We start from the raw sequence: 13,473 nt of genomic DNA, 5'->3' as shown, positions 1-13,473 counted from the left end.
CTGCTGAACTCAAATCAACATCAATACCAGCCAAGAGACCAGACAACATCATTCACATTCTCTGGCTTAACAAGTCACTGTGATAGTGTGCAGTTGGTTTTTTCGGGCTCAGACACTGTGCACCAGAATAGTTAAGTGGTCAATAAGTCCACTCAATTTCCCCTAAAACACACATCGGTTCATTAGTCCATTTATAGCTATGGCCTGACATCTCTTACCTAATCACAACTAGACTGGCTATGTCTTTGCCATGAGTGAACGAGTAACCCTGAAACAAGACAGAGCAGGTTGGTTGTGGCCCAAGAGTTAATGAAACAATTCAAGAGTCCATGGATAAATGTTACAGGATAATTAAACTAACAGAATTTTATGTAGAACAAAATGTTTCCATGTTTTCAGATTATAAACATGCTAAAACAAAAGAGTGTCAGCAAGAATCAAAGGAAAGGTGTACAAGACAGTAGTGAGACCAGCTATGCTGTATGGGTTAGAGACTGTAGCAGTGAGGAAAAGACAAGAGGCAGAGATGGAGGTAGCAAAGATGAGGATGTTGAGGTTCTCTTTAGGAGTGACCAGGATGGACAGGATTAGGAATGAGCACATCAGAGCAACAGCTCAGGTCGGCTGTTTTGGGGACAAGGTGGTGACTGAGATGGTTTGGACATGTGAAGAGGAGGGATAGTGGTTATATTGGTAGAAGGATGTTGGAGATGGAGCTGCCAGGCAAGAGGTCAAGAGGAAGGCCAAAGAGGAGATATATGGATGTGCTAAAAGAGGACATGAAGTTAATTAGGGTAAGAGTAGAGGATGCCGAGGATAGAGTTAGGTGGAAACAGATGATTCGCTGTGGCGACCCCTAACGGGAACGGCCCAGTAAAAGGGGTCTAACGACACCTATGTGCTATAGTACAGTATGTGAAACCTGGATGATGGTGTGTATTTGTCCCTGTTGCCCACAGCAGATGTTTGCATTTTAGCTCAGTGTCTAAATTTTCAGCTCAGTATGTTTAATTGAGAGCTGGACAAGGTACTTAATATTTTAGGCCTTGGTGAAGACTGGATATTTCTAAGCAAAGTATTAATGGGTGCAGAAACCATCTTGATAATGTAATTTGAGGGTGTTTACATGCACAACATGTAGCCTCTTTTTGTACATATCCAAAAAGCCCACAAGTCTTACATGTTCACTGCAGTTAAAGCCAGAAGTCAGCCGCTTCACCTTGTAGATTGTCTCATTTGAAATCACCATGTCTGAGCCACACCAGTGAAAAGCAAATGATTGTGAGTGTACAGTTACTGAGCAATAGAAAGTGAGTAAAAGCAACAGAACAACACTCAGCTGTTAAACAGTGAGCTCCATCTCGTTCTGGATCATTGTATTCACAACATACAGTGTGTTTGCTGCCACCTGGTGGTTAAAGATAGAATCTGGAGACAATGCTAATAATAGCAATATATTTTAATCATACAGCTGTTTTAAAGACACCCAAAGATGCTTTACAAAGATAACGGTCGGTTAATAGTAGTTACACACGCACATGCACACACAAAAAACTATTAAAAACGGGTCCTGAAAAAAAGCATAGAAACAATGAAAGAAGGGGATGTTTTCTCTACTTATTATATAGAGTCCAGCATTTTTATAAAAGAGAAATAACTATATCACACCACCCATGAAAATTAAAAATGACTTTGGTAAAGTCATAGATAAACAAACCAAATCTACACAAAACTATAACAAGCTACGCTGAATAACTTAGTCCTAATACAAATCTAAGTGTTTCATGTTTGATGCTGTCTTTTCTGTGGGTTTGAGTCTACATGTAGATGTGGAGTGTGTGGCATAGATAACAATGTTAATGTTATCTCTATGTAAGTATACATTTTAAAACTTAAAAACTTAAATAGTGATATGTCACTCGTGCTTCTCCATTATTCTCCCACTCAGCCTTCTCCTGTTCTTTTTGCTTCTTCCCTTTCACCCTCCTCTTCCTTCTTCCTGCCTGCTTCCATCTCTCTGTCATGTCTTCTGTCCTCTCACCTTCACACCTCATACACACAATCTAGGGGAGTCATGAGATGTGAACTCCACTGAGCTCTGCAGGAGAGAATAATAAACTCAAGTCACTGTGAAATCAAATGTGTTCCAACAGCAGGAAGCACAAATATGGAGGTGAAGGCGGTGTCCCAGGAGATGGCGATGCTCAGCAACATCCTGGCTGCTTACACCTTTATAGCCGGTAGGTCTAGTCAGAAAAACCGCCATGTGTGTCTGTGTGTGATCAAACTGTAGTCATCATTATTTGCGTATTGTGGTTTAAGGAAGTAAAATAACACTGATCTTCCCATTCCCCTCACAGCCCCGCTCAAAGAGTGTTCATAATTATTATGTTTGCAACTAATATTTGTGATTTGAAGCAGACAAAAGATTATTATTGTCACCAATACTAGAAAACCAAGGTGTGGAGCCAATGCCAACAGTTTACTTGAAAGAAGCAGGATTAAACAAGAAAATGGCAACTCAGCAACAGTCAGACAAGTTTCTGGAGAGGTGAACAGGGGCAGTAGTGCTGTTGCTTCACAGCAAGAAGGTTCTGGGTTCGAGCCCAGGCCAACCTGACATCTTTCTGCGCAGAGTTTGCACATTCTCCCTGTGCCTGCATGTTCAAGAATAAGCGATATAGATCATGAATGGATGGATGAACAGGGCAGACAGCTGGCTGTAGTGTGGGTGGGACCTCTCCAGACTAGTGGACAGGTGACAGATGGCAGGATCTGAAACCAAATGTGGAGAGAGCAGAGAAAAACTGAATTGAGTGCAGAGGATGGTGGAGCAGCTGCTGATTTACAGCTTCACAAAGTATCACTTTATTGTGGTTTAAAGAGATATAACTGTCATCTTGCCCATCAGTCTACACTCTGTAATCCATAAGTAAAAACATGTTTTTAGAAATTTTCACAAACTTATTAAAAATCAAAACCTGAAATCTCTTCAGAGTCTTCGCTGTGGCTGCAAAGTGTGGTGAGGTACATTCTGTTGGCTTTAGTTTTCCTAGAAATGAGTTTAAACCCTGACTGGAGTCAACCTGTGGCAAACTGAATTGATTAGACAGAGCTTAGAAAGACACACCCCTGTGTATAGGTTCCATAATTTACACTACATGTAGGACAAAAAACAGGTCCTGAAGTCCAAGGAACTCTCTGTGGACCCCATTTGAACTCATAAACTCATTTAATTATTCTTTATTCATCCTCTCTCTCTCTCAGACCAGCCCGAGAGGACAGCACTAGTGTTTCTCGGTGGTGTGTGTGTTGGCCTTCTTGTCACACTCTGCGCCATCGTCTTCCAGATCCACTGTCGAGCAGACTGCCACTACGGCAACAGTAACCATCGCCACAGGAACAGGGCTCATCGACATTACAGCTGTCCCCTCCATCAGCACAGTGACGGTAATCCAGACAGCACCGCTGTTGTTGCAGCTGCAGGAACCGGGCGAGCTGGGGACAGTGAGACAGAGGACTATGACCCGGCTGATCTATCAGCACGACGACGCAGACACTTTGAGAGAGCTCTGCTCCATGCCACCATGTTCACATCAGCTGAGGGTACCTCCCACAGACATATCTGCACTGTGATCCATATTAGTGAGAGACAAAAGTCAAATATAAATCACTTCATATATACTGATGGGTGACAAATGAAATGAGAAACTAACACAAAAGGACCAACAAAGATGTTTTAGTGGTGTCTGCAGAGCAGCTTCAGGTCTCCTCTGTTGGTGGGAGGAAACAAAACACATTCCTTGATTGTCTCCAACACTTTGTCATTCTCATGAAGCCATTCAGTCACCTAGAGCTGCAACCATGAGTCAGTTCACTGATAGAAAATTAACTGGCAACAATTTTGTACCAACATTTTGTGGTTTCATCTTCTTTAATGTAAGGAGCTGAGGCTTTTTTTTTGTCAGGCATGAGAATAAACTGGGTCTGTTGGTTGGACAAAACAAGACATTTGAAGATGCCACCTTTGACTCTGGAAAGTCAAAACAGGCATTTTCCCCAGTGTTTGACATCCTGTGAATAAAAATATAAATCAAATAATCAAGAAAATAATCAGCAGATTAATCAGTGGTTCCTGCATTTTCTTAAATTTCCATTGGGCTGAATAAGATTTCAAGAAATTTAACATTAGTTTTTTTTTATTTTAGAAATAACCCCCAGTTCATCTGGATTTTCACACATTTTCTATTTTCTACTAGACAGAGGAAGAAAACCTGAGGAAAATGTACGTTTTTGTTGTAGTTTTGGGTGATTGGGGCCAGTGTTAAACAGAGTTGCGGTCATCAAAATGTTTAACACAAATTTACTCACAATTACTCTTCTGTAATCAGCTTCAACATTTACTGTTTGCACTATATATACACCAATCAGCCGTAACATTACGACCACCTGCCTGATACTGTGTTCACAGGAGTCAATATATTTTTGCCATATTTGATTAGGTATGTTTTAAGTTACTGCAGTGATCTTTTATCCAAAATAATTCAGCACAAGCAGAGCTGAACATTCAGAAGTACAATATGTGAGTAGAACAAAACGTTACAGTTTTAAATCTTTATATTTTATGAAAGAGACTTTGGGAGAAGCAGTTTTAAAGAATCTGCCTTTGAACAAGACTGGTGTAAAAATCAGCAGCTTCACTATGTGCAGTTTTAATTTTTATGTATTTGAACAAACACTCACTTGTAGAACGACTGACAAACATTCACACACATATGCTGATGTCAACAGTGATGTGAACGGACAGCTTGTGGGTGTGCGTTTAACCTTAATTTGTGCGTGTTTGTATGTTTATTATCAGAGCTGGACCGGACCCAGAGACTTGAGGAGCGGGAGAGGATTCTCCAAGAGATCTGGATGAACAGACAATCAGACATCAGTACAATCACTCAGAGCCTCAACAGATATTACTGACAGAAAAAGTCACGGCCAGACAGGTGGATGAATTACCAGGGAAACTGATGAATCAGCACTGTATAAACTGAGCACAAACCATCAGCTCATAGCTTCAAGTATTATCAGACAGTTTACACTGCACCAAACTATTATGTACTGTGCTGCCTTGTGCAGTTCCCCCAGGTGCAAACAAAGTTGTGATGACTCAGGCCTCTATGGCAGGGGTTTTCAACCAGAGGTCCGCGTCCCCCTCATGGTGTGTGAAGGTATTGCAAGTGGTTTCAATTATGTAGTTTCCTTATTGGAATGACTGTTGGTTTTATTTTATTAAACACATTTTTATGTATTTATTATAGTTGTTTTTATAGTGAATAATCAAATTCATGCAAATATATAACATTTAGAAAAGCCAGGGTGACTTTCAAGATTAAAATAGCGCCCATCCGGTCTATCCACCACACAACAGTGGTCCTCAGGCTGCTTCTTATAGTCACAGTGGTGGTCCCTGGGTCACAGTCAGCTGAAAACCCCTGCTCTATGGAAGAAAAATGTCCTCATGCCCTGAAACTCACGGTGGATTAGCAGGACTGCACTCATAATTTGTAAAGAACATTTATAAAGAATGAAAAGAGGTGGAGTGAAACTCTCCTAAAATGTGTAACTACGGTCAGAAAGTTACTCTTGGTGAAAACCGTACAAGGGATTTTGTATCTTTTCACATTTTTAATTGGTGCTTTTGAGAGATGTGGAGGAACAAGCAGCACTGTGGGTGCTACAGCTGCTGATGAGTGTATGGAATCAAACACTGGTGAAGCTCAGTTCACCTTTTGTTTGTTGGTAAACCTGCTGTAATCACGGGGAGACTACTGGAACCTCTGTAAAATGAAAGACAACAGAAGGTAAATAAAAAAGAACATGTAAGTTAATTTAATAGAGACTAACTTTAGCTCCATGTCATGATCATTTTCAAAATACTGGTGCTTTTACTACTGTGATTTTTCACCCCTAAATAAACGGAATGCACAGGAACAGGAGGGACAGTAGCTGCAGTGACCATAATGTCTCATCATCGTGTCTCAGAGGATCATGCTGTCTTCCTGAGCTAAAAGATTTAATAAACTTTAATTTCAGGATTTTATTAACTCTAAAGTTCCTTATTAAAACCAAATATAGTGCCTCATGTTCTCAATAGTTTTTGGGGTATGTTGTACCCATTCAATGTGGGGACAGTTAACTTTAGGTACAGTGCTGCTACTCACCACCTCCAGTCTTCACGCCAAAGCTCATCATTTAAAAGTCAGACCTGCTGCATTAATTTTTAATATATGAAGTTAACAAACATTAGATTGGTCACTGCAGTATTCAGGCACCATTTGTGCACCGAAAAGGAACAGATTAAAGCAAGACAGCTGTAAGAGGTTTTGGGACTTCAGACAAATTCACTCAGCTCCATGAATCCTGATGCAGTCTGATATTTTTCAAACATGAAGTTTACCTTCTGGTTCCAAACTGCGTTTAAAGTCATTTCATTCTTCTGAGTATCTTTGGGACTAATGAGAGATAGCTGCTTTCTATTACTCTAAGGCAGAGGGGAAATGATATTTTGGCCTGTTCAGCTCTTAGTTAAATTCTTTGCCCTGTGGACCAAACTGCTGGGACCAGTTAAGGACATCGTAGCTCCAGTCACTGTCTGACAACAAAATGAATAAGACTATCTTGGCTGTCGACTCTTTGCCCGGTGTTCACCTACATCACCGGTCCTATCGCTTTAACGGGACGGGCGGTGACGTTGATACGGGCACGCGGAGCTGAGAGAGCGGGCTGCAGCAGCGGGATCGACTCCGACCGGGACCAGAACAGCAGCGGCCTACAGACCGGCACCCTGTTGTCTCCGTCCTCCTGAGAGGCAGCGTGTCCATTTGAGCCCCGCTATGAGAGACTACACGGCGACTCCGAGCCACGGAGGCTCCTGCATGCTGTGCTGCCAAGTTTGCGTCTTCTTCTTTACCGCATTTCTCCTCGTTGCAGAGAGGACGGCGCGTGAGGCCTACCTGGGACGGACACACACACACACTCACTCACGTACACACCCTGCACACACATAAAACGTTGTGTTGGTTGTCTGAAGTGTGATGCTCGTTACCTGTGCGCGTTCCTGTCCAGTGTTATTTGACTTTATCGGCGTGTTGTCACGCTTTGGCCAGTTTGTAGATGTGCGGTGTGTGAGGGATGCAGCGTCAGGACAGGAAAGACAGTCCCACATTGTGGACGAGACAGACGGTTTTAGGTGTTTAAAATTTTACTCTAACTGCAGCTGAACATTTCCTTTCACTTGTGTGTCTTGTTGTGTCATGAATAGTGGAGTCAGGGTGCAGTCAGCATTAATGAACCTCTGTCCTATTTTTTATACCTGCATGTTATGGAACCCGGTATGCAGCAAAACTGCAGACTCATGCAAGAGTTTTCATCGTCCAAACAACTGCATCATTTTAGTGTCTGGGTGATATTTCCTGAATAAAAAGCAAAACAGGGCCATGTTGTCATGTTTCAGCGCCCTTTTTTTGGAGGTGCATGGATAGAGGACGGGATGGGCGTACCCCGGGATGGGGCCTAGTCCGCCCGGGCAGCCGCCCTCTTCAGCATCAAAACAGTTCAGATTACATGAGAGGAGAGATGGAAGGAGGGAGGCAGGGCTGCAGAGCCTCACAGTGAAGAGAGGACACATCAGCTTCCTTGTTGTCAAACCTTAAATGGGATGACAGTGTACACTCACTAAATACAACATACAGCATTATATGTTGTGGCAGCCATCCTCTGACCACATTCTCTTAGAAATGGTGCATGCACTGCAGTAAAACTGGCCTGTAATTTGTGACACTGTTTTGTAATGATCTGCTTTGTGTGTGCATGTGAGGTTTGTCCAGTTAAGGTTATAACCAAAGGAAGTATTCACATCCTTCATTCAAGTAAAAGTGGACATCACTGAATAAGAGGAAAAAAGTGTAAAAGCCTTGTATTGAAATCCTTATTTAAAGAAGGATGTAAACCTTAAGTCAAAAGTAAAAATACATGCCTGTCGTATTTATTTGATTATTATTACCGTGGCATAAAGACAAAGATCATTTTAATGTTGTAGGGATTTTTATGTTTTTTTTTTATTACTTTCTACAGTAAATTGTTAGTTTAATTTGTAAATATGCATATTTTATAATGCCAAAATCTTAATCTGAGAAGTAACTAAAGCACATTATTTTGCTCTGAAATATAGTGAAGCAGAAGTATAAAGTAGCACTGAATGGAAATACTCAAGTACAGTTCTCTCAAAATTGTACATAAGCTTGGTATTTCACCACTGCATTTATAATGTGTCTGTGTTTCATGACTCAGACTTTATTACATTTTTCCAGTAGCACCAGAAAATGTCTCAGACAGCAAAGGTTACAGCTCAGTCTTGTGTTTTTCTGTGTTTACAGCCTGTTTATACATGTATTTTCCATCTGTCCCCAGTGATCTACTGCTTTGTGTACTACCTGTGGGTGGGTCACAACTACTGTTATGCCCATCTTGCCGGCTTCACTGCCCTGTTCCTCCTGCCTGGTGAGATAATAACCAGAGAGCTATATACAGTGATTGATTGATTGATATTGATGCTTATCATTCTGTGTTTCTCAGGTTGGGGTCCCCAGTGGCTCAGTTATCTGTGGTACCTGTCAGACGGACGCATACGCAGGAAGTCTCTCACCTGGACGCACATACTGCACCTGGGTATCTTTAAAAGGTAGGTTGATGTTATGTTAATGTCTGATGCTGTATGATGCTCATGATAATGTTTATAATCTCTGGCCTCACAGGCTGTGGGAGTGTATGCGTCTACCTGATGAGGATGTGTACACTGAGATCATGCAGCAGGCTGATGTCTCTGCCTTACGACTGTTTGAAGCGTTGGTGGTCACCCTCCCTGAGACGCTGCTGCAGACCTATGTTCTCATCTGCACCGACATTGGGCTCAAATCGCCAGGTAAAGGGAGAGATTCAGTATAACATTTAGCAATTAATTTAAAATGGATGGATTGGGTGAAATTATGTTTTTTTTAAACTTACCGTTAAGTCCCAGCAAGTAGTGGAAACATCACTCCCTTTCAAGTAGCTCCAAGGTCAGTAAATCCAACCGGTTGTCGCTGCGTCTTCCCCCGCAAATCCCTCACATTATAGGTGACCACATACATTCCTCACAGGTAACCTTGTACTGAAAATAACATCATGGATCGTTAGATTCCTCTCACCAACCCGCAACACTTCACATGCGGCAAACACACTGGCCTCAAGCCGTCAAAACAAACAGGTACTGTGTTCTCGGGGAATCTGACATTAATGAGCTGATCATTCACTGCCCCAGCGTGCTTCAGCCAGCCAGCTGATTGTAGGTTTACAGCCACTCCATTCACGTGGTCCTCCATGGTTGCACTCCATTCCACATCCTCTGGTCACAGTGCAGCAGCAGGAGGTAAAATATATCCACAAAACTGAGCTATTTACATTTCTTTTCCACTCTGCCTCTGTTCTCTTTTCTTTCCCCTCCAGCCTCGGTGTGTTTTGCAGTGTGTGTGTTGTCTCTTGCCTGGGCCCTGGTCCTCTATGCCAGAGCCTGTTTACTCATCAGACCAGGACACCTACAAATGACCCCTGCTGCCATTCTCTGTCGACTGCTGTGGAGGGTGGGCATATTTAAACAATGTACAACTTACACCCTCGGTATAATGAGCAAATGAGAAGCATATTTATATGTCAGTTTTTGAGTGTGCAACTGTTTTGTGACTGTTTATGAGACAGATATATTTCCTCTGTCGGCAGGTCAGTATGTTGGGATCTCGATTTGCTGTTCTCATGCTCTTCACACGCGTCTTCAACCAGTGGGTGCTGGGAGTCATTGGCAAGTCGTATTTATTGAATTTGACAGTTTTCTGCCAGATAAGGACATAAGTGGTTTGGTTTGGGGGAGTTGTGGTGAAGACATCTCCCCTATTGTCAGGTTCACAGTCAACATTTTTTATGGTCAGCGTGTTTATGTATACACTGGAGCATAGTGCTTGGTATTGAACTTGGTTACTTTTATGGCATCGATTGAATCACTTCAATACCACAGAGTATCAAAAAATAGCAAGTATTGAAAGATGCTTTTTTGCATTTGTATTTTTTGATGTTAATATTAACAGAACATAAGGCTATGGTAAATGCGTTTAGTTTTTATGTTATGAAACTGCTTTGAGTGCACAAAAATGCCAAGGAATTGAAAAATAAAACTAATGATCTGTACCAAAATGTGTAATGTATGTATATTTTTTGTTAGCTTGCTATTATAAAATTGGTATAAAAAAAAGTATCATTTAGGAACCGGTATTGAAGTTAAAGTATTGGTATCAGTACTGGTATCATAAACTTTGGAATGGTACCCAGCTATACTGGAGCACAGTATTTAAGTGTGTGTGTGTGTGTGTGTGTGTGTGTGTGTATGACAGGTGTGCACTGGTTGGGTGCAACCTTCTGGATGGTGTCGCAGCAGACTGACATCATACGCTCAACTAGTCGATGGAGACTCTTCAACCTCGTGCTGGGAGCCATTCACATCTTTTTCTTCCTCAATGTGAAGTACGGCCAGTCGAGATACCGCATGGCTGGGTTCTACCTGGTACGTCAGAAGCCAGCATCTTGTTGGGAGATTATTGCCTTATTAAAGACATGACATCACATATAAATTATGGAAACACAAAAAAAAATTAAGTTTGGGATTCTGTAATGAACTGTGTCCACCAGTTGATGATCAATGTCATCTTTAAGATAAAAGTTAAATACCAGTACAGTAACAGCCAAATGTGAAACAATATGGGATACAAATTGTGGAAGAGCTAAACAGTTTACCCTGCTTCTGTTTCTTCCTCAGGCCATGTTTGTAGAGAACGCTTTTCTCCTTCTGGCCTCCTCTTGGTTATTCACCATGGTGTCCTGGGATACTGTTGGCATCCCAGCTGCAGTGTTCTGCAGCTTCCTCATTGGTTAGATGCACAGCCACACTGTATAAGAACTATATATACAGTACTGTGCAAATGTCTTGGGCCACTATTAGTTTCACTGTAATGAAAAATTATAGGAAATATGTGCACAATATTAAAAAACAAAATTTCCAGAACAAGATTGCTTCTACAGTCCAAAGCCAGTACTTAGTGTGACCTCCCTCTGCATTTTGGGGAGACTGTCTTGAAGTGCTGAAATCATGACAGACCCTCCACCATGTTTCACACTCATTCTTCCACCTCTCTCCAGCAATTCTTCTCACATACTGTTGACTAGTGGACCAGAACATTTCAAACTCTGATTCATCACTTCATAATCTTCTTTTCCACTGATCTTCACTCCAGTCTTTGTGAGCGCTTGCATTTCTCAGCCTTTTCTCCTTGTCCCTCTCCTGAAAAAGTGGTTTCTTGCTGTCTCACCACAAAAGCTTTTCCTGATCCATCTTCTTTGGACTGTGGAAGGATCAACTTGGCATCTAGATGACACTGCCAGATGCTGAGCCAGGTCCTTGCTGGATTTCCTCTGGTCTGTCAGAAAAGAAATTCTAAGATAGTTCTCCTGACATTTTGGCAGGTTTCTTGGTCTTCCACTGCTGTTTTTGTTCAAGACCTCTGGATTCTTTATGTTTCTTTCGAACAGCTTGAATAGCACATCTGGAGTATTGAGAAATAAATTTATATAGTCACCATAGCATTGCTAAAACGACGAATCTAATGGTGGCCTGAGACTTTTGTACAGTTCTGTACATTTACTCTTTGTTTGTGTCTGATTTTCCTCACCTCTATGTTTGTGTGTCTGCAGTGACATTTCCTTGTTTTTGTCTAGAGTCATACACTCTTCACACACTTGCACATCTTCACCCACAGACCTCCTCACATCTCTCCTCTGTGTACCTGTTCCTCTCTCGCTCCAGGAGTGATAGCGTTGGTGCTGTACTATCGTTTCCTCCACCCTAAGTCATTTGAGATTTTCCAGAGTATTCGCCATAGAGGGATAGGTGGAGCCTGCCAGGAGCGTGGATCTACGCTTTCACTGGAGGAGAAAGTCACACCTACTTTCCATCGGCACGCGACTCTGTCTGGTCTGTCTCTTTCAGAAAGACCTCTCTGTCTCTCTGCCTTGATACTGTATCTACCTGTTATCACAGCGACTGTGATTGTTTATGTAACCAGGAGGGGGGACCCTCATGGATCTCCCTATCCAGTGGGAGGGCTGGAAGCATCACCACTGGTTGCTGATTCGCTTGGCTCTGAAGACCGGAAATGTATCAATGATCTGGTCGGCATATGGCGAAGGAGGACTGGCTGGACTGATCGGTCTGTCTGAAGAATATCATTCCCCTGATGAACCTCGTATCCCTCGGGTTGGTTGTGCTCCTGTTGTTGAATGCTTCGCTTAGAAGAGTTCTTCTTTTAACTTCATGCTATTTAATGTTTAAAAATGTTTCTTCTCCTCTCTGCTGTTCAGCCCCAGTGTGATGCCTTTGACAGTTTCTTATCCTTATTTTTGCTGTGACTTGTCAGATTCCACCTGTTCAGCGGCAGTTTCCTCAGATCTCACCACCAGCTCTTCAGCCAGCTCCACCACAGGTGACCCAAGCTCCACAGGCAAGATCTTTGTTTAATGTATCCCTCACTTACTTGATTGTTTAGACTTAGAATACTATGGATTTGTACTATAAGCTATTATATGTAGGATTTGAGCTGACAGCAACACGCAGACAGTGCAGATTCAGTTTGGCACATTTTCCTACAAGCAACAGCTCAAACAACCAATCAGTCAAACACATTTTATTTATTTAGGACCTTTCATTCAGGTTCATGTGATTCAAAGTGCTTTACAGATTAAAGACAGTTAGGCTGAAAAAGACAATTAGATCAAAATAAATCATTATGAAAACCTTTTAACTAATCACATAAAATATAATTAAAGAAAAACTAGATCAAATAAATAGGATACAGTAAGAAAATATATAAACCTACTGTCTTAAAAAAATCTGCAGTGAGCAACAGTTTTAAGAAATGACTGAGTTTTTTTTAAATAACTGAATTTATTTATTTGAGGTGTTTTTTTTCTTCAGTGGACTGAGAGCCACTGACACGATGTTAGTGCTGAGAGACAGACTAACACACTCTTGAATTAGGTCTGAACATAAGATTTATTGATAAAAAGACCCTTTCTCTCTGTTCTTTAAATATCTCCTCAAGACATGTTTTCAGGCAAAAAAAAACTATGCTATGAAAACTATATTTTCTTACAGAGTTTATCCACAAAAAAATCAGTGCCATTTGCCTGAAGACACATCTGTGTTTTTGTCCTTTAAAGTGAATTCCGTCCATCCATCCATTTTCCTCCGCTTATCCGGAACCGGGTCGCGGGGGCAGCAGTCTAAGCAAAGATGCCCAGACTTCCCTCTCTCCAGACACTTCCCTCCAGCTCCTCCGGGGG

At 41.7% G+C, this 13,473-nt stretch overlaps 2 protein-coding genes across 4 annotated transcripts in view; both read left to right on the top strand.

Annotated features, from left to right (window-relative positions):
* eva1ab (eva-1 homolog A, regulator of programmed cell death b) overlaps positions 1-5,248 on the top strand; it is an 11,124-nt gene extending 5,876 nt beyond the window's left edge. The window contains exons 2-4 of one of the 2 annotated variants that reach the window (XM_020589972.1): positions 2,154-2,240; positions 3,268-3,606; positions 4,862-5,248. In XM_020589972.1, coding sequence (XP_020445628.1) covers positions 2,168-2,240; positions 3,268-3,606; positions 4,862-4,974 — 525 coding nt within the window. In that variant the 5' untranslated portion in view covers positions 2,154-2,167 and the 3' untranslated portion in view covers positions 4,975-5,248. Of the gene's footprint in view, positions 1-2,067; positions 2,241-3,267; positions 3,607-4,861 lie in introns of both variants that reach the window. The other variant, XM_020589971.1, reaches the window with a different exon arrangement.
* A 1,446-nt stretch (positions 5,249-6,694) lies between these two features.
* The window catches only part of xkr5b (XK related 5b), a 13,837-nt gene continuing 7,058 nt past the window's right edge, over positions 6,695-13,473 (top strand). The window contains exons 1-11 of one of the 2 annotated variants that reach the window (XM_020589964.1): positions 6,695-6,996; positions 8,464-8,553; positions 8,629-8,734; positions 8,808-8,974; positions 9,538-9,671; positions 9,808-9,886; positions 10,473-10,642; positions 10,895-11,006; positions 11,939-12,106; positions 12,198-12,388; positions 12,549-12,614. In XM_020589964.1, coding sequence (XP_020445620.1) covers positions 6,888-6,996; positions 8,464-8,553; positions 8,629-8,734; positions 8,808-8,974; positions 9,538-9,671; positions 9,808-9,886; positions 10,473-10,642; positions 10,895-11,006; positions 11,939-12,106; positions 12,198-12,388; positions 12,549-12,614 — 1,392 coding nt within the window. In that variant the 5' untranslated portion in view covers positions 6,695-6,887. Of the gene's footprint in view, positions 6,997-8,463; positions 8,554-8,628; positions 8,735-8,807; positions 8,975-9,537; positions 9,672-9,807; positions 9,887-10,472; positions 10,643-10,894; positions 11,007-11,938; positions 12,107-12,197; positions 12,389-12,548; positions 12,633-13,473 lie in introns of both variants that reach the window. The other variant, XM_020589963.1, reaches the window with a different exon arrangement.

The sequence above is a fragment of the Monopterus albus genome, unplaced genomic scaffold (assembly GCF_001952655.1).
Source record: "Monopterus albus unplaced genomic scaffold, M_albus_1.0 scaffold10.1, whole genome shotgun sequence".
Taxonomy (NCBI): domain Eukaryota; kingdom Metazoa; phylum Chordata; class Actinopteri; order Synbranchiformes; family Synbranchidae; genus Monopterus; species Monopterus albus.
This window is presented reverse-complemented; position numbering and strand designations above follow the sequence as displayed.